At 61.3% G+C, this 21,256-nt stretch overlaps 3 protein-coding genes across 3 annotated transcripts in view; 2 read left to right on the top strand and 1 right to left on the bottom strand.

Annotated features, from left to right (window-relative positions):
• The window catches only part of MLPH (melanophilin), a 40,203-nt gene extending 37,065 nt beyond the window's left edge, over window positions 1–3,138 (top strand). Inside the window, exon 16 of the mRNA XM_036254340.1 lies at window positions 1,467–3,138. Within this exon, the coding sequence (XP_036110233.1) occupies window positions 1,467–1,493 (27 nt within the window). The 3' untranslated portion in view covers window positions 1,494–3,138. The remainder of the gene's footprint in view (window positions 1–1,466) is intronic.
• Window positions 3,139–7,972: 4,834 nt separating this feature from the next.
• On the top strand, window positions 7,973–8,755 carry PRLH (prolactin releasing hormone). The gene is made up of 2 exons (XM_036253370.1): window positions 7,973–8,072; window positions 8,574–8,755. Exons 1-2 carry the CDS (start codon window positions 7,973–7,975, stop codon window positions 8,753–8,755), a joined length of 282 nt encoding a protein of 93 aa, XP_036109263.1.
• A 3,458-nt stretch (window positions 8,756–12,213) lies between these two features.
• On the bottom strand, window positions 12,214–20,947 carry RAB17 (RAB17, member RAS oncogene family). Its single transcript, XM_036254964.1, has 5 exons — window positions 20,818–20,947; window positions 15,176–15,327; window positions 14,186–14,311; window positions 12,540–12,633; window positions 12,214–12,326 (listed from the first exon to the last, which is right to left on the bottom strand). Exons 1-5 carry the CDS (start codon window positions 20,945–20,947, stop codon window positions 12,214–12,216), a joined length of 615 nt encoding a protein of 204 aa, XP_036110857.1.
• Window positions 20,948–21,256: the final 309 nt, after the last annotated feature.

A 21,256-nucleotide genomic window follows, 5' to 3' on the forward strand; every position in this document is an offset into this window, starting at 1 on the left:
CAGGGAGACCGGCCAGCGCTTGCTCCTTCCTGCGGACTCCGCTGCCTGAGCCCAGATCAAAGTCACAGAGACGCGCACAGGCAGGGGCTCGGCCCCCATGGCTGTGGGTGAGCCTGTGTGGGCGACAGGAAGGCTGGGCACGCGCGCTTCACCCCAAACAAGGCGACGTGTGTATGGGGAGCGATCAGGGCCGAGACGCCCTGCACGGCCTCCCTTCGCCAGGAAAGAGGCCATCTGGATGATGACCGGAGCACGACATCCCCACGAGGACTGAAGACAGCGGATACGGAATTGTCAGTGGGACTTGAGGGACACAATGCTTTCAAATGAGAATGCACCTCCCCTGTTTCAGGGCCTTAAATGGGCAAATACTTAGTATCCACAACCCCTTTGATGGGGGCTGGTGCCATCCACCAAATTCATAGCTGGGGAAACAGAGACAGGGAGGGTTGAGTAAAACCCCAAGGGGTTGACTAATGCCTTCTGTGTGGGTGTGTACACTCCTGTGTGCATGTACACTCATAATCTGTGTATGTCTGTGCACATGTCCACATGTTTCTATATACACACCCATATGTCTAAGTTCATGCCTACCTGTGTGTATGGTCCTCTGAGTACACCCATGTATATGTGCATCTGTGTACATACCCCTCTGTACACACTTATGTGTGTGTCTGTGTACATACCCCTCTGTGCACACTTATGTGTGTGTCTGTGTACATACCCCTCTGTGCACATACCCTTCTATGCACACTTATGTGTGTGTCTGTGTACATACCCCTCTGTACACACTTATGTGTGTGTCTGTGCACATACCCCTCTGTACACACTTATGTGTGTGTCTGTGTACATACCCCTCTATGCACACTTTATGTGTGTGTCTGTGTACATACCCCTCTGTACACACTTATGTGTGTGTCTGTGTACATACCCCTCTGTGCACACTTATGTGTGCATCTGTGTACATACCCCTCTGTGCACATACCCCTCTATGCACACTTATGTGTGCGTCTGTGTACATACCCCTCTGTACACACTTATGTGTGTGTCTGTGCACATACCCCTCTGTACACACTTATGTGTGTGTCTGTGTACATACCCCTCTATGCACACTTTATGTGTGTGTCTGTGTACATACCCCTCTGTGCACACTTACTGTGCACATCTGTGTGCATATCCATCTGTACACACTTATGTGTGCATCTGTGTACATACCCCTCTGTGCACATACCCCTCTATGCACACTTATGTGTGCGTCTGTGTACATACCCCTCTGTACACACTTATGTGTGCATCTGTGTACATACCCCTCTGTACACACTTATGTGTGTGTCTGTGTACATACCCCTCTATGCACACTTTATGTGTGTGTCTGTGTACATACCCCTCTGTGCACACTTACTGTGCACATCTGTGTGCATACCCATCTGTGCTGCTTATTGTGCATGTGTGTTTGTGCTTTGCAGAAACCTGTGATGATCCACCGGCCCTAAGCGGGGAGAGGTCCATCAGAACAGGACAGAGCAACAGAGTGGCCTTACCTTACTTCCCCTCCCCCATGGCCATCGTGTCCCCTCATCTGCCCTGACTCTCCACTCTGCATGGCCCAGTGGAGAGCCAGGAATAAACACTGTCCTGTGAAATGGCCGTCGTCCCCAGACCTGCAGCTGCTCACCCGCACTCATGGCCAGCTTCCCAGGCCACCTGCCCACCTGCTCTGCCCGTGAGACACTGGCGCCACGTCGTCCCTTCAGGACAGTGCTGACACTTTCTGAAGGACACACAGAAGACCGATGCAGGGTGACCTTCCACCCCATTCCCTGCTGCCTTCCTGGGGCTGCTCATAATGGAGTGGGAAGGTAGGACGGTTCCGCACCAGCCCTCTGTGTACCCTTGGCCACGCACGGGAGCGTGGGCAGGTGCGTGTGTTCTGTGTGGTGGTGACTGCAGAAGGAAACTGGACATCAAGACACGTAACTGAACTCACGATCAGCTGGATAAGAGGAACAGAGCCCCACCTCCCGCCCAACACATACCTACTCTGCAGGTTCATCTGTGGGTCACAGGCTAGGAGACGTTGCCCTGTGGTCAGGGGTGCACGTGGTGTGGTTGGCATTTGATCAGTGCCCAGAGGCAGACGCAGAAGACCTGCAGGGAGAGGTGGTGGAGCGTGGACAGGTGGCAGCCTGGGTCCCGGAGGGCCGAGACCGATGGGCGGTGCCTGCGGGCCACTTGCCATCAGTTCCATAGATGAGCCCTAAATCCTCCGTCTCGGACAGGCCAAGACTTAGGGTCAGGATTTAGGATGACTTCTGGGTGTCGGTGGCTCATCCGGTTTTAAGAAGACCCCGCAGGGACCCTCCAGAGCTGCCTTTGAGCATAGAAACAGAAACCACGTCTCCCTCCTCGAGCCCGGCTGGGGCTTCGAAGGCTCACTGGCTCACTAAGCCTCAGATGAAATGCAAGCCCGTTCCGCAGAGGGGCCGCGGAGCCCTTCGTGCGAGGCAGTGTCCCTGGGAGCGGCTGCTCTGATCAGATACTTTGGGAAGTGACTTGGGTCGGCTTTAACTTGGCTCTCACGAAGGGGCTTTGGTCCAGGTCAGGTGTACCCGGGAGAGGAAGACAGAGGGATGCCCAAGGGCCTTTGGCGACTCGACTTCTGACCTGAGGACAAGCCGCGCCCAGGGCTGCACGGACCACTGGCTAGGCACCCCCACTGAGCCCGCGGGTCACGACCACCACGGGGGTCTCGGCGTCGAGGGCACCCCCAGAGCAGGGCAGCCTCCCAGGGGTCCCGTGAGTCAGCGCAGACCGGGCGGGCTGGCGGGAAGGTGGACCTGGGGCCGCTGCTCAGAGTGGGGGCTGGTGAGAGGGTCGCCCCAGTGCAAAGCTACAGATGACGAAAAGCTTCCTGGAAATGAAAGGGGGTTCAGTTCTTTTTATGGACACCCTTCCTCATCCACAAGGTAAATAAAACTCAGTGTGAGCTCCCAAGTCAAAGAGACAGTCTGGCTGCCCGGACATGTCCCTACATGTTCCTGTAACGGGGGCAGTGAGCGCTGGGCCCCGAACCTGCCCGTGGCCCCTGCTCTCTGCTCACGCCGCGTTCAGCCCACGGCCAAGGTCTTCTGAGGAGCTGGAAACACCCAGAACAGCCGTGTGTGTGTGTGTGGCCACCGCCCCCCGGCTCCACCCGTCACCGGGGAACACTCACGTCTCCATCCACGGAGCCCCTCCCCGGTCCACCCGTCACCGGGGAACACTCACGTCTCCATCCACGGAGCCCCCTCCCCAGTCCACCCGTCACCGGGGAACACTCACGTCTCCATCCACGGAGCCCCCTCCCCAGTCCACCCATCACTGGGGAACACTCACGTCTCCATCCACGGAGCCCCCTCCCCGGTCCACCCGTCACCGGAGAACACTCACGTCTCCATCCACGGAGCCCCTCCCCGGTCCACCCATCACCGGAGAACACTCACGTCTCCATCCACGGAGCCCCCTCCCCAGTCCACCCATCACTGGGGAACACTCACGTCTCCATCCACGGAGCCCCCTCCCCGGTCCACCCGTCACCGGGGAACGCTCACGTCTCCATCCACGGAGCCCCCTCCCCAGTCCCACCCGTCACCGGGGAACGCTCACGTCTCCATCCACGGAGCCCCCTCCCCAGGCCCCCCGTCCCGGGAACACTCACGTCTCCATCCACGGAGCCCCCTCCCCAGTCCACCCGTCACCGGAGAACACTCACGTCTCCATCCACGGAGCCCCCTCCCCAGTCCACCCGTCACCGGGGAACACTCACTCTCCATCCACGGACCCCTCCCCATCCACCCATCACCGGGGAACACTCACGTCTCCATCCACGGAGCCCCCTCCCCAGTCCACCCGTCACCGGAGAACACTCACGTCTCCATCCACGGAGCCCCTCCCCGGTCCACCCATCACCGGAGAACACTCACGTCTCCATCCACGGAGCCCCTCCCCAGTCCACCCGTCACCAGGGAACACTCACGTCTCCATCCACGGAGCCCCTCCCCGACCACCAGTGCCCCCACCCCGCAGCCCCAGGCCTGTTCTCTGGTCCCCAAACTGCCCCGGACTCTGGTCTTTCTTCAGTCCCCTCCGTGACTCTCAGGCAGGAACAGGTCCCCACCCACGGGACAAGCCGGGGTAACTGTACTTGTCGAGATGACTCGGTTTGTAATGCCTTGCTGGACTGTGTCTTTCGTATTTTATTTCAGGGGGTGGGGGAGGTGGCAGAGGGGAAAGAGGGAATAAAAGGTTGTGGAAGAAACAAATTTTTATTCAGGATTTTTTTCTCATCTGCTGCCTTTAATGTCCCTGTCCCTCACTGTCTGCAGCCACCCCTTGGAGGGGCCACCGAGGGGTCTCTCCCCCCAGGACAGGAACCCCCAAAGTGGCAGGACACCAGTTCCACTCTGACAAAGCTATTTCACTGAAAGGGGTGCTCACTGTCCCCCTACACACATAGGTGCACGTGCATGCACACACATACACACAGTACACATGCACACACAGGCACGTGTGTAGTTGCACACACACACAGGCACACATGTAGGTGCACACTTGTACACACAGGCACACTGCTGTCACGTGTGCACACAGGCACACGTATACACACACATACATGTGCACACACATGCTCCCATGGTGATGCCCAGGTAGCTGCCTCCAGCTCCCACAGTCTCACATTTCCATCACCCCAGGGGACCCTGACTGCACACACATCTGTGGGGACCACCCAGAAGGCCGCCTCCAAGACAAGATCACCCCTCCGGAGGATGGAAACCCGTGAGCACTTGGCCACCACTAGCACTGAGCCCCCCGAGGAGCTCGGAGGGGACCCGCCCCCGTGACCTCACCTGCAGCCATTGGCAGAGCCCCACGCCCGCCTCTGCCACCACGCTCCTGTCACTGGTCCCTCACCAGTGCCCGGGGCTCCAGACCCGCAGGGAGCCCACGACCACAGCAGCTCACCCCCAGGAGTGGGCAGCAATGCCCCCGGGGGGAGGGGCTGCACTGGACAACTTCCTGGAAGTCTGACCAAGCAACACGTGTCCTGTCACAACCCTGCACAGCTGAGGGCCACCGAGGGGTCTCTCCCCCCAGGCTGGGCTCCCTGACACTGCGCTCAACCGTGCCCGTGACCTCGGACACCATCGAATTATCCAGACACCCGCAGTTAGGTCCTTGGGTCCAAGTTATCGGGAGACTACGGTCCGTTGTTTCTAATGCATCAATGTACACCTCGAGGACATGACTGTTCGATGGAAAACACGAGATTCAAAACATAAACCCGATGAACCGACCTGGAGAAGGGGGGGCCCCGGGAGGAATGGGGGTGACCGGGTCTCTGACCTGGTGCTCTCCCTTCGGTTCTGCGCGTTAAACTCCGCCCACGCGTCTAAGCTGCTCTCACAGTGAAATCAACACACGTTTCCTTTTTTGTTGTTTTTTTGTTTCTTTGTTAATCCTCACCTGAGGATATTTTTCCATTGATTTTCAGATAGAGTGGGAGGGGGGGAGAGAGAGAGAGAGAGACACGTTGATTGGTTGCCTCCCAAATGACCCCGACCAGGGCCAGGGATAGAACCTGCAACCCAGGTACGTGCCCTTGACTGGGAATCGAACCGATTACTCTTCGGACTAAGGGGCGACACTCTAATTGCTGAGCCGAACCAGCGACCTCGTGGTGCAGGGTGGAGGCTCAGCCACCGAGCACGCTGGCCGGGCGGTGACTTCCGCGGAGACTAGAGGCGGGTGGGGAGCAGCCAGTCAGTCACCTTCTGTGCGGGAGGCAGTGGCTCGCATGCAGCACCTGACTCTGCAGTGTCCCCCAGGCCAGCGTAAAGGAGGCTAATGTGTTTTAAAACCACTCGGCCCAAATGAAATTATATAACCCAGGAGGGGACAAATCACGTCTCTGATGAGCGTTTTAAAAAAGCGGAAGAGAGAAGATAGACAAAGACTCTGATGTCGCCCTGTAAGGGAGGCGGGGACGGGGGGGCCAGGGCAGTGTCTGGGGGTCGGTGGCTTCCTCCGAGGCCTATAAAAGGGGTGAGCTGGCTCCCAGCTGAGTCACCCCTCGGGACACTGCAGCGCGGGCCACCGTGATGGGGAACAGCGGTGAGTAGCATGGGCGGCTTGTCCCTCTGCCCGTCTCTGCAAATCTCCCTCTCTGGGCTGGGCTCTCCAAAGGCCATGCTGGCAGGGACAGGCCCCCACCGTTTATGTGTCCGGGGGCCACCCCTGCCAGCCCAGGGCCTGTGGTGCTCAAGTGCTGTCCATGGTGGAAGAGGAGGGTGAAGGCCGCCCCACTGAGAAGGCAGGTGGGGTCCCCCTGGACGGACAGCAGGGACCTCGCCTCCGGGGAGTGGCCCCGGGGATCCCCACCTGCCTTCTCAGGGATCAGGAGCCCGGCACCTCCCCCCAGCAGGAGCCCGGCCCTGGAGCAGACGGCCCTGCCGTTCTCATGCCTCTCTCTACACTCTGCTCTCCGGGTGGCACCTCCATTTGCTGAGTCAGGGTCCCCCACCCCATGTGTGACACCTCTCTAAAAAGGAAAGGGTGGGCATTTTAAATCAGAGGGACAGCACTTGCCATGTGGCTCAGGGGCAGGCTGGAAAGTCAAGGTCAGCGAGGGTCCTCCCGGAGACAGACGGCGTGGGCGCCTGCAGGACGAACCAGGCCCAGAGGACTGCTGGGTGGACGCACCCTGGCAGGTCCCTGCCTCCACCCGCAGTGCTCTGGCCCTTCGGCTGCCGAGGGGCCCTCTCCTCCCGTCTGCAGGGGGTTGTCCTGCTGCTGACAGCAGGCCCCGCCCTCTGCAAGCTCCTCCTGGAGCCTGTGGACTGGACCTGGGGCCCTGGGCGGGGTGCGCTCGGTGAGGACCCGGATGTGACCCTGCTACAACGCCTGGCTGTCCGCTCACACCCTCCAGTGTGCAGGGGGCAGGACTGGACGGGCCTCAGGAGGTCCTGGGCCTGGTGAGGGAAAGAGCCCTGCCTGGGGTCCCAGCCCCCGAGCCTGGTCCATGCCGAGTCCCCAGCCCCCCAACATTGACTCAGGCTGGGCAAATGCGCTCTCCACCCCTGCAGCTCCCTGGGCTCCTCTGGGCAGCTGTCCACACACCTGCTGGCCTCTGCCCTCCCTGCCCGGGCCGGGATGCAGGGCACAGAGCCCTGCAGAGGCTCCCCCCCCTCCGGGCCCCTGTCGCAGACGGACTGTCGGACCGAGCTGTCCAGCCAGCCCTCCTGTCTGCACCCACAGCTCCCCCTCTCCGGGCCCCTGTCGCAGACGGACTGTCGGACCGAGCTGTCCAGCCAGCCCTCCTGTCTGCACCCACAGCTCCCCCTCTCCGGGCCCCTGTCGCAGACGGACTGTCGGACCGAGCTGTCCAGCCAGCCCTCCTGTCTGCACCCACAGCTCCCCCCCTCCGGGCCCTGATGACTGAGGGCCAGTGCCCACGACAGAGCCGGCAGAGCCCACACACACGGTGCTCATGCAGCGTTCACTGTGCAGGGACAGAGTGGGCCCCAGAGAGGGCACAGGACTTTGCCAGAGCCGTCTGCTACTCTGTGCCCAAGCCCACCCCAGCACAGAGCTGTGGAACACACACACACACACACACACACACACACATACATGCCCCTCCCCCCCACACACTCCCACATGCACGCCCCTCTCACACAGGCACACACACACACTCCCACATACACGCCCCTCCCCACACACACGCGTGCACACACCCACGCACACATGCACACGCCCACGCTCCTGTGCGTGTGCTCTCTCCACACACACGGCTGTCACGGCACCTAAGGCCCCAGCCTCGTGCACATGGCCCTCACGCGTGTCTAACATTGCTCTGCCCTCCGCCCTCTGCCCAGGCTGTGCCCTCCCGAGCGGGAGCCCACCTGGAGCGGGGCCTCGACGAGGAGCCAGGGGGATGAGGGTGCTGCAGGTCTGGCTCCTGTGTCTGCTGCTGCTGGGCCTGGCCCTGCGGGGGGCTGCCCGCCGCGCCCCCCAGCACTCCACGAACACCCGCAGTGAGTGCCAGGCTCCCTCCCCGCCCCTCCCCCACCCCCGGGCCACCTCCTAACCTGGTCCAGTCCTTGCTGAGAGCCCCAGCCCTGGGGGTTGCCCTGCTGGTCACCGGTCCCCAACCCACAGTGGTCCTGCCACCTGCTTCCCAGTGTCCCTGTCTAGCACACATTTGAGGGGTTCGCTTCCCACCACCAGGGTGGCCTGGGGCCCAAGCAGGCTTTACCTACCCCTGGCACAAGAATGGGGGGCAGGAAGGGGAGTGGTCCTTGGTCCTGATGTGAGCTTGCACTCGCCACCCAGAAATGGCCTCGCCAGACCCTCGTGTGCCCCTCCTTTGTGCGTGGGTCCCCGCATGGCCTGGGGGACAGGGCAGAGCCCAGTGGGGAGAGCTGAGCATGTGTGCTGGGCCCTGCCACCCACCAGGTGGGAGCACTGGGCCCCACACGGAGGACACGGGGCACACCCGGGGGCACCCTCGTGACCTTCTCACCTTTTCTTCCCAGCCCCCGACATCGATCCCGCCTGGTTCCTGGGTCGCAGAATCAGGCCTGTGGGCCGCTTCGGCCGGAGGAGGGCGGCCCTGAGCACCGCCCCAGAGCTGAGCCTGTGGCCCCGGCCGGCGGCCTCCCCCTGGAGGGAGGCACTGAGCCCTCCCAGGGCGGGTGACAGCCCAGAGCAGGAGTGACTCCAGCAGCCCCCCAAGCCCGCCCCCGCCACACGGGCTGCTTTCCCCGGATCCTAATAAAAGCGTCCGGACTCCGTCACTGGCGTCTTTCTCCACACGGTCCAGCCTGCCCGCCGGCTGCAGCTCTTCTCTCCGCAGTTCCTCGTCTTTCTGTCGGTTGTGACACTGACTTTTATGGGAGCCCAGGAGGTCACCCTGTAGAGTGATCCACGCGTGGGTTGTGCCCCGAGGTGTTGTGACCCTGTTCTGTCCCGTATCCCTGCCACGGGGAGGGAGACGGGCCGCTCGCTGTGGGCACGGGCGCCGTGTTCTCCGTGGTATCGTGTCTGTGCCCCGGCCACTGACCAGTGCCAAGTCTGACCATGTGCTGGAGGAGGCTCTCCCAGCGGTAGGGCTCCCGTGCCAGGTGCAGAGGCCCCGGTCCCCGGAGAGCTCACAGCCGGGGACATGAGCACGAGCACCCTCGTGGGGGCAGCGGCTACGCTACGGCCACACAGCGCTGACCCGAACCCTCCCCCACGCGTGAGCCGGAGTCTTCAAGAGGAGCTAGCTCCCTCTTTTTTTCTTTTCTTCTTTCTCTACTTTTTTTCAACAACTTACAGATAATGTTTGACTCTCAAATTGTCCTAAGTGTAGGTAGTAAATGAATTTTATAAGAAGCATATGGGTCTGGGCAAAGGGGGCTCTTCCAGCGGAGGCAGGATACACTGAACAGAAACAGGGCCGCAGGGTGGCTTTGAGGGGCCGCTGACCAACCTGTGCATGTCGCCTGCCTCCACCACACATGCACGCACACGTATGCACATGCACACACATGCACGCACACGTATGCACATGCACACACACTCGCGCGTGCACACACATGCATGCACGCACATGCACACATGCACACACTCATGCACACCCAGCTCGGAGAGGACCCCAGTCCACACCTCGACTGAGAAGGGCCGGGGCCGCTTCCCGGGTTGCGGGCAGGACCCAGCGCGCTCCTGGAACCGGTTGTACCGGAGCACCTGAGCCAGAACACCTGCGGGCCCCACTGCCACACTCCTGGTGCCCCACGGCCACTGTCCCCAAGTTCCCGGAGGGCTGAGATAAGGCGGGTGAGCCCTGCACAGACAACCGCGCCAATCTGTCGGCCTCAGTGAGGTTGTTTCTAGAAAGCCAGCCCTTTCTTCAGGGTTCCGGGGCCGGGGGCCGGCTCCCACCCTCCTGTCGGACACACATTTGTGGAGCAGACCCTTACGGGGCACTGGACACCCCCGGAAGGAAGGACAGACAGGACCTCTGCCCGCAGAAGTCCTCCCCGTCCCTGAAGAGCAGGTTCACTGGGAGGGCTCAAAGCCGGCCGCAGACGCACCGGGGGAAAGCCTGGGGTGGGGTCCCAATGCAGGGTGGAACCCCACCTGCCGCGGGGGGAGGGGCAATCACATCCCAGGGGCTGGAGAACCGGGGCTCCAGGGTCACTGCGCACCCCGTCCACTGGTGGAGACCTGGAAATGCATCAGGATATTTAACAATAAATCCTACCACAGCGACACTCGCTTGGCAAGACAGGAGTGAGCCGGGCACAGAGGTACGGGCACAGAGGTACGGGCACAGAGGTACGGGCACCCTGCCGTACGTGGTGTTTCTCTTCCGTCAGTCAGCTCTCAGAAACTCCTCTGAAAGCCTTGCATTTAGGGATCTGGGGTCTGGGAGCGGCAGGGTTGGTCTTAAATGAGCAATGGTAGGGCGCCATCTAGTGGCCAGCGGCGACGTTGGCCTGCCACAGCCTCCAAGGGGGGTCCCATCAGGCTGGTGCCGCCCTGCTGTGGCCAGTGGCGCGCAAAGGGAATAATCGGGTGAAAAACTGTCCAACTTGACTACAGTCAGAAACCGCAACGCATATGGCTATACGTTGTCAGGTTTCACCCACGAAATTGTCTCCGGAGAAAACAGCGGAAGCCAAGGTGGAGGCCCTCTGGGAAGCGTGGTTTCTTTACCTACCCCTTAGCTTTTCTCAAAGGCCGCGACGGAAGGAGCCTGAGAGCCTGCTCCACTTTGCCCAGAAAGGTCACATGCAAGTGTCTTGTGGAACCAGCACCACGAAAGGGTGAGTCGTGGGACACCGGGCTGCACCACCTCCCCAGAACAGACGCCGGGTCCCCCAGAATCCCCACTCCCTGCCCTGAGGGTAACGCCTGCCCAGGGGAGATGCCGGGAGACCCCCAGCACCCCGCCTGATGGATGAGAGAGGGAGGGAGGCCCCTTGAAGACCTTTGGGGGGACACAGCCACGCTGTGGCGACCACACCGAGATGGAGCCCAGGCGGCCTCAGGCCTCTGTTCTGACCAGCTCCCCGCCAGGACCCCTCATTGGCCTGGGGGCCTAGCCGATGTTCCCCTGCAGGTGGATGAGAGCAGAGAGCAGACAGGAGGAGCCCCTAGAAATGCTGAAGCCCTTTGGATGCCAAAACGTTCAAAGTCAGCGGGATTGGAGGATTTCCATGTTCCTTCGTCCATCCTCACTGTCAGGATGGCGAAGCCACCCTCTTCAGATGGTAACATGTCAAACCCGCTTATCAGAGTCCCAGGGGCACGGATGGAAGCCAACAGCCCCCCAAATCAGCCCCCCTTGGCACCTCCCCCTAACACGGGCTCACCTCCCACAGCGACCGCCGGGCGTCTCTGATGGCGGACAGGCTGTGAGGGGGGAGTGCAGTGTCGCCACCTGAGATGCCCTGGGCCCGCACCCCTGCCGGGCCTGCCGCCCTGGTGACTCCCCATGGGCCCCCCTGGAACCCGTGCAATAAACTCCACCTTGCCAGTTCACCAAAGACCAGGCTACAGAAAGCGGTTTAATTTCCAGAGAACAGGTCGGCGGTAGGGTGTCCACCTCGGGCGGAAGGCTGCGTCCTCCCGTGAGCTCACCGGGCCCCAGCATGGCATCATCAAATGCACAGCGGGGCCCCTGCAGCCCCTGGCAGCCACCATCCCTCCCAGGGAACCTCACTGGGCTCCGCAAAGATGGGGTGAGGATGGGCCAGGCCCAGGACGTTCACTCTACCTCCTGGGCACGGTCTCTCCCCCAGCCTGCTCGGGCCTCTCCCCACTCCCGGGAGCAGTGGGCCTCGCCCAGTACTGGGTACAAAGGGCAGGGCCCAGTCCTGTGTTTCTGGTCCCTGTTCCCTCCGACCCGCTCACTCCTCCGAGGGCAGCAGAGGGCAGGAGCCAGGCCGGGCAGGCGGCCCTGGCCGGGCATTTGGGACTTGGTCTGTGTCTGGGTGTAGCAGGCAAGGCCATGTGACCCGAACCCTCTCGCGAATGACTCCCACGGGCTCGGGGAGGGGTTCTCCCGAGCCGCCGGCTCCTGGGCACCTCCAGGAAAAGCCAGCGTCACCAGTGAATTAGAGTCAAGTGCGCCGTCCACACAGAGCAGCAGGGCTCCTCCCGACGACCTGAGCACTGTGGCCGCTTCTAGTGGGCGCAGCACTTGGCCGGGCCCCTGGGCCCCTGGTTCAGGGTCAGCCGGGCATCCCCCCGCTGCGCCTGGCGCTCCTTCCTCTCCACCCTCTGCAGCAGCTCTCGAGCTGTGAGCACAGGAGGGGAGTGGGGTGAGGAGGTCCCCAGCCCAGCACACCCCCACAAGCCACAGTCGCGGAGCCCCCGGGGTCCCCACCCCTCCTGACATTTCCCCGGAGCCATGAACCTCGGGCCCCGACTCTCCCACTCACCTCCCAGTCCCTAGTGACATCCTGGTGGCCCAGGGAGCCAGAGAAGAAGAGCCGGGGCCCGTCACTCACCGAGGGCGCTGAAGACCTCGGTCACGCGATGGTCCAGCATGGCGGAGGTTTCCATGAACAGCAGGCTATGGCTCTGTGCAAACTGCTCCCCCTCCTGAGAACGGCCACGGAAACCCACGTCACTTGTAAAAAGAGCCCCCTAAGAATGCTTAGGTGACACCTTCTTTCTTCACCTTCCAGTAGCCACCGGCCGGCCCTGGTGGCTGGTCACCGTTTCTGTTTGGGGTTAGTGTGTGTTTCCGGTTTGTTTGAGATCTAACCGGCCGGGCACCTCCGGACTGTGAGACCCGCACAGCAGGTGCCGCCCTGGGGGGACTGACTCCTCTGGGGGACCCTGGACCGGGCGGGAGGGGGCGCTGCAGAGCAGAGTCTGGGAAGGCCACCTTCCTTGGCACAGGCCCTGCCCCGAGGGCTCCCTGGCACCTGTGGGCTCTGGGCGAGGAAGGGAAGCAGGGCCCCTCCTCTGCGGTCCCTCCGCGTCTCCCACACGGCTCAGGCCTGTGTGGCGTGATGTAGGTCACAGAGCAAGCTGGACAGCGCCAGGGCAGCAGTGTGTGCCCAGGAGGGGACAGGCGCCCACCGGAAAGCTGGGCCTGCCCAGGACTCGGGTCTCAAGGTCTAGGGGCTCCCCACGCGGGCCCCTCCCCGAGCCTGCCTGACTGAGGACGAGGGGCAGTGTTCAGGCTCCAGGTCGCCCTGCCTGGAGGTCCGTGCCCACTGCAGGGCGTCACAGTGGGGTTCACCCCTCACCTGGCCCACAGAGCTCTACTCTTCCCCACGGAATTTCTCAGCCCGTCCCCCACAGAGACCCCAAACTTCCTCTCCTCTGACCCCAAACCCGGCCAGGCTTCCCATTTCCTGTGTGATGCGGGCAGGACACTTCGCCAGCCGTCCTGAGGGTGCTCATGCTGGCCTGGGGTGCTCAGCACTCCCCACACCGGGTAGTGACCATCGCCAGGTCTGGCCTTTCCGGGAAAGACCAGAAATCTCTGCTCAGAAGGGAAACTAAAGTGAGAAGTGTGTGTGCAGGTGCTTGTGAATGTGTGTGTGTGTGGTGTGGGTGTGCATGCGAGTGAGTGCTTGGGTGTGTCATGTGCACACAGGTGTGTGAATGTGTGTGTGTGGAGTGGGTGTGCATGTGAGTGGGTGCTTGGGTGTGTGCATGTACACGTGTGTGTGAATGTATGTGTGGTGTGGTGTGCATGTGAGTGAGTGCTTGGGTGTGTCATGTGCACACAGGTGTGTGAATGTGTGTGCGTGTGGAGTGGGTGTGCATGTGAGTGGGTGCTTGGGTGTGTCATGTGCACACAGGTGTGTGAATGTGTGTGTGTGGAGTGGGTGTGCATGTGAGTGCTTGGTGTGTGCATGTACACGTGTATGTGAATGTGTGTGTGTGGTGTGGGTGTGCATGTGAGTGCTTGGGTGTGTGCATGTACACGTGTGTGTGAATGTGTGTGTGGTGCGGGTGTGCATGTGAGTGAGTGCTTGGGTGTGTGCATGTACACGTGTATGTGAATGTGTGTGTGTGGAGTGGGTGTGCATGTGAGTGCTTGGGTGTGTCATGTGCACACAGGTGTGTGAATGTGTGTGTGTGCTTCAGGGTCACTCCTTTCTCCTGGTGACATACGACCCATCCCCAGTCCTACCTCGAACGTCACCTCCCGCTCCTCACTGAGGTCCGTCTTGTTGCCGACCAGCATCACCACGACTTCTCCAGGGGGGAACTCCCTCTCCAGGTCCGCCAGCCACTGCTGAGCCTTGAGGAAGGAATCCTAAAAGGAAGGAGGAAGGAGGGACCTCAGGGCAGCCTCCCCAGCTAGCTGTCCCGGGAAGAAAAGGCAGGCGCCAATGCCACATTGTGACCCTGCTGACCGTGTGACAGAGAGCCCCCAGCCCCAAGGACGGCTCCGTCCCTGAGGAGGGCCTCTGCTCTTCCGCTGCCCGTGGTGGGCTGGGCCACAGGGAGCTCTTTCCCCCAACAGTGCCCAGGAGGCTGGGCAGTGCCCTGCAGACCAGGTCGCGGGGCTCCCGCCCTGTGCCCCACTATGCCCCTTCCCTCCCTCCAGCACAGATGACCGAGTCTACCTGCCTCGGAGGACTCCCTTCTCTCCTGCTCACCTGCCCCACCACCTCCCTGCCCCACCCCACCCTGGCAGGGCTGAAGCCCGCTTTTCCACCCACACCTCTGCTCCAGCAGGAAACCCCTGCCGGGGCTGGTGCGTGGCCTTCCCGCCCACTCCCGGAAGCCCGCCCCTGCTCTCCTGCTTCGGGGCGTGTCCACTCACTTCATTTAGCATCTGCCCGGGTGATGCTGAGTGTGGGGTGTGCAGCCAGGGGCGTGTCCGCCCTGGTTCTGTAACCCCTCATCAACTCAGTGGGCACTCAAGGTGCCCTGAGTGACAATGACGAGTGTGCGGGGTGTTCTGGGAGGACCACCAAGGGGCACAAACCCAGACGAGCAGGAGACGGAGGCATTGTCAGGGAGGATTTCCTGAAGGAGGTGACCAACTTCCTACTGGTTGTGATCTAACCACAAAGCACCCCCACAATGCCTTCGGAAGACAGTGTCCTGTGCCCAGGAGAGCACGGGCAGATGCCACGCGACGGGGCGGGGCCACGCCCCGAGTGAGCCTTACCTTGCTGGTGATGTCGTACACCAGCAGCGCGGCGTTGGCACCCCTGAAGTAGAGGTGGCAGATGCTGTGGTACTTCTCCTGGCCCGCCGTGTCCCAGATCTCAAGCTTCAGAGACGCAGCCCCCAAGTCCACCACCTTTGTGAAGAACGCACCTGAAACCCAACACGGAGAACCAGGTCTTCACCCAGGGGACCCTGGCTCAGGACGCCGGCAGAGACACCTGCTCCCTGCCGCCCACAGCTGGGAAGGCCAGCAAACACCCCTCTGGAACCGGCACTGCCCGCCCAAAACCAGTGCCACAGTCACTGGCGCGGACCCTTCATGGGTTACACACGGACCCTAACTCAACCCTCAGCCCTGCTTGCCAAAGTGATGTGACTTTCAGAGTTGATTGGGGGCACCAGACATTCTGCCCCATAGTGTGGTGGGTGTGTCTCACACGGAACCAGGCTGGACATGGGGAGGGGACCCGAGAGGGGCTGGAGGAGCCAGAAGAAAGGGGGCAGCGGGGTCCCTAGTCGAAGCCTCTGCCCCACCCAGACTCCAGGGTTCGGCGCCTGTGGGGAGATTCTGATAAAACAGCCGGGTGCTGGAAATGAAAACTTCCCCTGCAGGCCCGCGGGCTGGTTCCGGGCCTGCCACAGCCAATTACCATGCACTGGGCAGCTTCAAAGAGCAATCTGTGCTCTCTGTTCCGGGCCAGAGGTCAAGATTCAAGGTATCACCGGGTAGGTCCCTCCCTGGAGCTCTGGGGGAGAATCCTTTGCACACCTGTCTCCTGGCTTTGGTGGCTGCCCTGGCCCCCTCCTCATTCCTGGCTTAGACAGATCACCTCTCCTCCTCCGTGTCCACAGGGCCTTCTCCCTGTCTCCGTGTTCTGACAGGGTCACCAGTCAGTGCATTCTGGGTCCACCTGCAACCCAGAGCCATTTCATCTCAGCTCCCTTAACTAATCCCATCTGCGAAGACCCTTTTTCCAAGTCACTATGTTCACAGGCGGGGCTTGGAGGAGCGGGCTGGAGGCGGGGCCTGGAGTGAGAGGCGGGGCCTGGCGGTGGGGCCTGAAGGCGTGGGCTGGAGGCAGGGGTTGGAGGCGAGAGGCGGGGCCTGGAGGAGAGGGCTGGAGGCCGGGCCTGGCGGCGAGGGCCCGCAGGAGGGCTCAGGCACAGCTTTGGGAAACACAGCTCCATCCACTGCCCACAGAGGATATGGAGGTCGCTGGCTGAGGGTTTCAGCACAGAACTGCTAAGATCATGATTCTCTCATGAGAACCTAGTTTGGGGTGGCTCCTAAGAGGAGGCCACCAACCAGGTCCTCTGCCTGCACACCTGCATTTTCCTGCTTGTTCATGAACTCGAGTCAGATGAACTTCCTACCCGTTACGGACTGTGTCCTCACAGAATGCATACGCTGAAGCCTAACCCCAGGGTATGGCATGAGGAGGTGGGGCCTTTGGGAGGTGCCGGTGAGATGAGGTCCTGAGGGTGGGGCCCCACATGGGATTAGTGCCCTTATGGGAAGAGAGACAGAGTCCCCTCTCCCCTCCCCCTCCCTGCACGCAGGCACAGAGAAGAGGCCCCGTGAGCACACGGGGATGGCCGTCGCCTGCACACCAGGACGGGAGGCCTCAGAAAGAAGCCGCCCTGGCGGCACCTTGATCTCAGAACTGTGGTGTCTGCAGGAGGCCTGCGCAGACTCACTCTGGCTCAAAGCCGAAGTTTCTACCTAAACGTGGGGACTCATGGCTGCTGGCTTACGCGGGCTCATGGTCAGGATGGATGTGGACATGACGAAGCAGATGCTCCATGGACTGATGACATCGTGAGGGTGATGACATGAGGGTGATGACATCGTGAGGGTGATGACATGAGGGTGATGACATCGTGAGGGTGCGGGCCGTGCATGGGCCTTGGAAGGGGCTCTCCCCGCTGCACCAGCATTGCCCACTCGCTTCAACCTTCCAAAGCTCCGCTGCCCCTTTTCCGTGAGCCAATGTCCCCTGCTTCCCAGGTGGCCAACGGGCCGCCCTCTGCTCTCCCGAATCTCTGACTGGGGGCGTCAGCCATGTATCCACACCCTTTGTCCCTTTGCCATCATGTCCAGTCACATCTCTGAATCTGCCTCCGGCTGTCTCGGGAGTCACCAGGGCCAGGTCGCGCACGGCGCCAAAGTTCAGGTCACCACGGCCAGGTCGCGCACGGCACCAAAGTTCAGGCTGGCCTCCTTCGTTCACCAGCCGAGCTCCCGGCATCTTCCTTTCTCGTGTGGAAATGATGGCACAAGTCTGTGTGAATCAATGGCAAGTCCCAACACATTTCCAAGGGGCGCTGGGCTTTCGGTCCAAGCGGTGCCAGGGCGTCAGTGACCGTCTGAATAGTCTTGGCAGAGAAAGTTGTCTGGAGAGAAACACAAGGCCCTCAGGTGGGCCCAGGGGGAGATCGAGGTGACTTCCACCCCGCCCCGTGGACTCCTTGGCTCCAACTCGGAAAGGAGCCCACAGTTATTATCGTCCATGCTCAGAAACCCACGACCACATTTACTAGGTCTCCACAGTGAACGCCAAAAAGGGATTTAAAAATCAAACTCCAAGAGATCCTTCTGCCTGAAATGATATTGGCAAACGGCGGGAAAGCACAGCACGGAAATGGGCCAGTCGGGGTCCCGGACGCGCGAGCTGCCACGTGCCCGGCCAGGCCCGCTCCTGCAGGGACCCGGAGGCTGGCCGGTGACTGGGGCGACCAGGCGTCCCAGGGTTCTCACGGCCTCCTCCCGGCAGACCGAGCCCAGGGCTGGGCTCACTTGGCATTTCCACTCTACTCCGCTTCGGGTCTGCCGATCACCATCCCAGCTCCCCTCCGCTTCTCTGGGTGTTCAGGGTCTTGCCCTGGCACAACTGGTAGCTGCCCAGCCATGGCCTGTTCTGGAGAGCCAGGCCCTGTGCCCATCAGCTCCCTGCGCCCATCAGGCCCTGTGCCCACCAGGTGCTGTGCCCATCGTCAGCCCCCTGTGGAGCCCCACACACTCACCCACGACCCTCTGGAGGGGCCCAGGGGCCCCCGATCTTTCTGAGGCTGGCCTGCCCTGAAGGGGAACACCCCTGCCGGCCCTGGTCCCCCCTGCTCCAGGAGAGTGGGTGGGTGTGTAAGAAAGGGTGACGACCCTAAGCCATGACGTGGTAAGCCTAAGACGTCCTGAAGCCCTTCTTCACGGGGAGCCTCCCACAGGAGGGCACCCCTCCCGTTTCCCAGGAGAAGACCTGGAGATGCCAGCCATTTGTTCATCCAGCTTGTATTTACGAGTGTCCCTGCAGCCCGGGCACTGGGCACCCACCACCTCCACGGTTTCCACTGAGCCCCCCAGCAGGAGGGAGTGCCCTCGTGCCCTGTGGGCTGCTCTGTGCGCCAGTCCAGGAACAGGCGCCGGGGTTCTTAACAAAGCCCAGACCGAGCCCGAGAAGCAGCCACGGTCTGCCCTCGGGGGATCGCGCACTACAGGCTACATCCTCACACACTGAAGGAACGACCAGGTTCCCCCTCCTTGTCTGAAAAGGGGGAGCATCATCCACATTTACAGAACTATAATAGTACGATAATTAAAATAATATAGAATATATTATAATATAGTACTAATAGACATATTGGAACAACTAACAAATAATTTTGCTTCCTTGCTAACAATGCGATCACGATAATGTCCACCTCCAAAGGCTGCGGCATGGCAGGGTGTAGGAGGCGTGTGAAGCCGACCCTGAGATATGAGTGGAGACTACATTCCCACGGGGATTTAGCTGCTTAAAGCAAAGGAAAGCTCACTGACCTCTATGTCCCCAACACCTAGCATAATCGCTGGCTCAGAGCAAGGTGCTCAATAAATCAGTGCTGACCCCGTGGACCGGTGTCTAAACTCAACTAGAGGGTCGGGGGTTACCCACTCATCTACTCTGTTCTGTGCCTCCCTCCACACCCTCCCACCCACCATTCCAGAGACACCAGAGTGGAAACAAAGGTTCAGAGCCCAGCCCAGGAGAGAGGCAGAGTCCTGATGGTGGAACAGGTTCTTCCCTCTGGAGAGAGGAGACAGCCCTGGGGTGGGGGAGGGGGCTAGGGGGTAGAGGAGGGGCAGCTATCCAACCCACTGTGGAACCCCCTACTCTACTGCCGGCCGGGGACAGGCCACACCCACCAGACACTGGCTGCAGGGGTGAATGAAAGGATGAGGGGGGGAATGGATCAGTGAGGAATAGGTGAGGGAATGGATGAGGGGGGGAATGGGTCAGTGAGGAACAGGTGAGGGGATGGATGAGGGGGGGAATGGGTCAGTGAGGAACAGGTGAGGGAATGGATGAGGGGGGGAATGGGTCAGTGAGGAACAGGTGAGGGATGGATGAGGGGGGGAATGGGTCAGTGAGGAACAGGTGAGGGAATGGATGAGGGGGGGAATGGGTCAGTGAGTGAACAGGTGAGGGAATGGATGAGGGGGGGAATGGGTCAGTGAGGAACAGGTGAGGGGATGGATGAGGGGGGGAATGGGTCAGTGAGGAACAGGTGAGGGGATGGATGAGGGGGGGAATGGGTCAGTGAGGAACAGGTGAGGGGATGGATGAGGGGGGGGAATGGGTCAGTGAGGAACAGTGAGGGAATGGATGAGGGGGGAATGGGTCAGTGAGGAACAGGTGAGGGGATGGATGAGGGGGGGAATGGGTCAGTGAGGAACAGGTGAGGGAATGGATGAGGGGGGGAATGGGTCAGTGAGGAACAGGTGAGGGAATGGATGAGGGGGGGAATGGGTCAGTGAGGAACAGGTGAGGGAATGGATGAGGGGGGGAATGGGTCAGTGAGGAACAGGTGAGTGGATGGATGAGTGAGGGAATGGATGAGGGGGGGAATGGGTCAGTGAGGAACAGGTGAGTGGATGGATGAGGGGGGGAATGGATCAGTGACTGAACAGGTGAGTGGATGGATGAGTGAACGTGTGAATTCGGAAACAGACAGCTTCTCCGTGGCAGAGTCCAAATTTGAAACTGAAGCTCTGAACCGGAGTGTGGAGGTTTCCCACCATGCTGGCCACCTCCCAGAGAGACTGGCGTAAAGAACAAGCCTGGTTTCCCTGTCTTGGGGGAAGAAGAGTTTTCACCCCCTGGCGGGATGTGAAGGAAGCCGACAGCCCGCAGAGGCACGGCAGACCTGGGCCTCCGGGAGCCCTGGCCTGGTGCCTCTCTGAGGGGCACTGAGACGGTCTGCCCTGTGCCCACTGCCCCATCCAGGCCGGGCTGGCAGAGGAGCCCAGGCAGGCAGGGGCTGCTCATGGTAACCTGCCCAGGGCAGCGGTGCTGGCAGAGGGGGATGGGCAGCGTGAGAGGCAGATCAGTTAGCAGGTGGCCCACAACCCCGAGGGAGAGCCTGGAGGGCTTCTCCGGGGCTCCCACCCACCGCTGCTCCAGAACCATCCCTCACACACCCTGCCCCTGGGGGCCAGAGACCCTGACCCCGAACCTGCACCCCTGCGGAGCTCAGCCAGTGCCCGGCCAACAGGAGCCGCAGCCCAGGACGTCCGAGGCTCCAGGAGCGTCTGCCCCGTGCGACCCGCACCCAGGTCGGCACCCGAGCTTCTCCCCGAGGAGACTAAGGGAGGACGTCACTTACATCCCACAGTCGGCAGGATGCTTTTGAAGTCATTCTTCACGTAGCGGAGAGCCAGGCTGGACTTGCCCACATTGCCGCTCCCCAAGAGGACCAACTTGAACGGCTGGGGGGCCCCATCTGCCTGCGCCATGCCCTGCGGAGACACACAGCGAATGGAGGCTCAGTGTGTCCACCCCGAAGCTCTGCCTCCTGGCAGGGCGCAAACAGCCGGGGACGGACGGGCGGATGGACAGATGGACAGATAGTCGGACTGACGGATGGACAGAGCTCTCAGTCAGAGGCCCAGGTTGGCACCCCTGCTCCACTCTGTACCCCATCTCCTCACCTGGAAAGCGGGGGACCGGAGCAGTGTTTTAAGGAATGTCGGGAGCAGCTGTGGGTGGACAGCGCGTTGGTGGTGCCCGGCAGGACCTCTGTACCCTGAACAGCCGCACACCCT

This window comes from Molossus molossus, unplaced genomic scaffold, assembly GCF_014108415.1.
Source record: "Molossus molossus isolate mMolMol1 unplaced genomic scaffold, mMolMol1.p scaffold_m16_p_11, whole genome shotgun sequence".
Taxonomy (NCBI): Eukaryota; Metazoa; Chordata; class Mammalia; order Chiroptera; family Molossidae; genus Molossus; species Molossus molossus.

What these genes read in the sequence shown, in the direction of transcription:
- RAB17 (XM_036254964.1), bottom strand. Translation starts at nt 20,947, where the DNA reads ATGGCGCAGGCAGATGGGGCCCCCCAGCCGTTCAAGTTGGTCCTCTTG. An exon ending in AGCGGGAGGTGACGTTCGAG is followed by an intron (nt 12,634 to 14,185) that starts GTAGGACTGGGG and finishes GGCCGTTCTCAG; the next exon opens with GAGGGGGAGCAGTTTGCACA. An exon ending in CGAGGTCTTCAGCGCCCTCG is followed by an intron (nt 12,327 to 12,539) that starts GTGAGTGACGGG and finishes CTGTGCTCACAG; the next exon opens with CTCGAGAGCTGCTGCAGAGG.
- PRLH (XM_036253370.1), top strand. Translation starts at nt 7,973, where the DNA reads ATGAGGGTGCTGCAGGTCTGGCTCCTGTGTCTGCTGCTGCTGGGCCTG. An exon ending in GCACTCCACGAACACCCGCA is followed by an intron (nt 8,073 to 8,573) that starts GTGAGTGCCAGG and finishes TTTTCTTCCCAG; the next exon opens with CCCCCGACATCGATCCCGCC.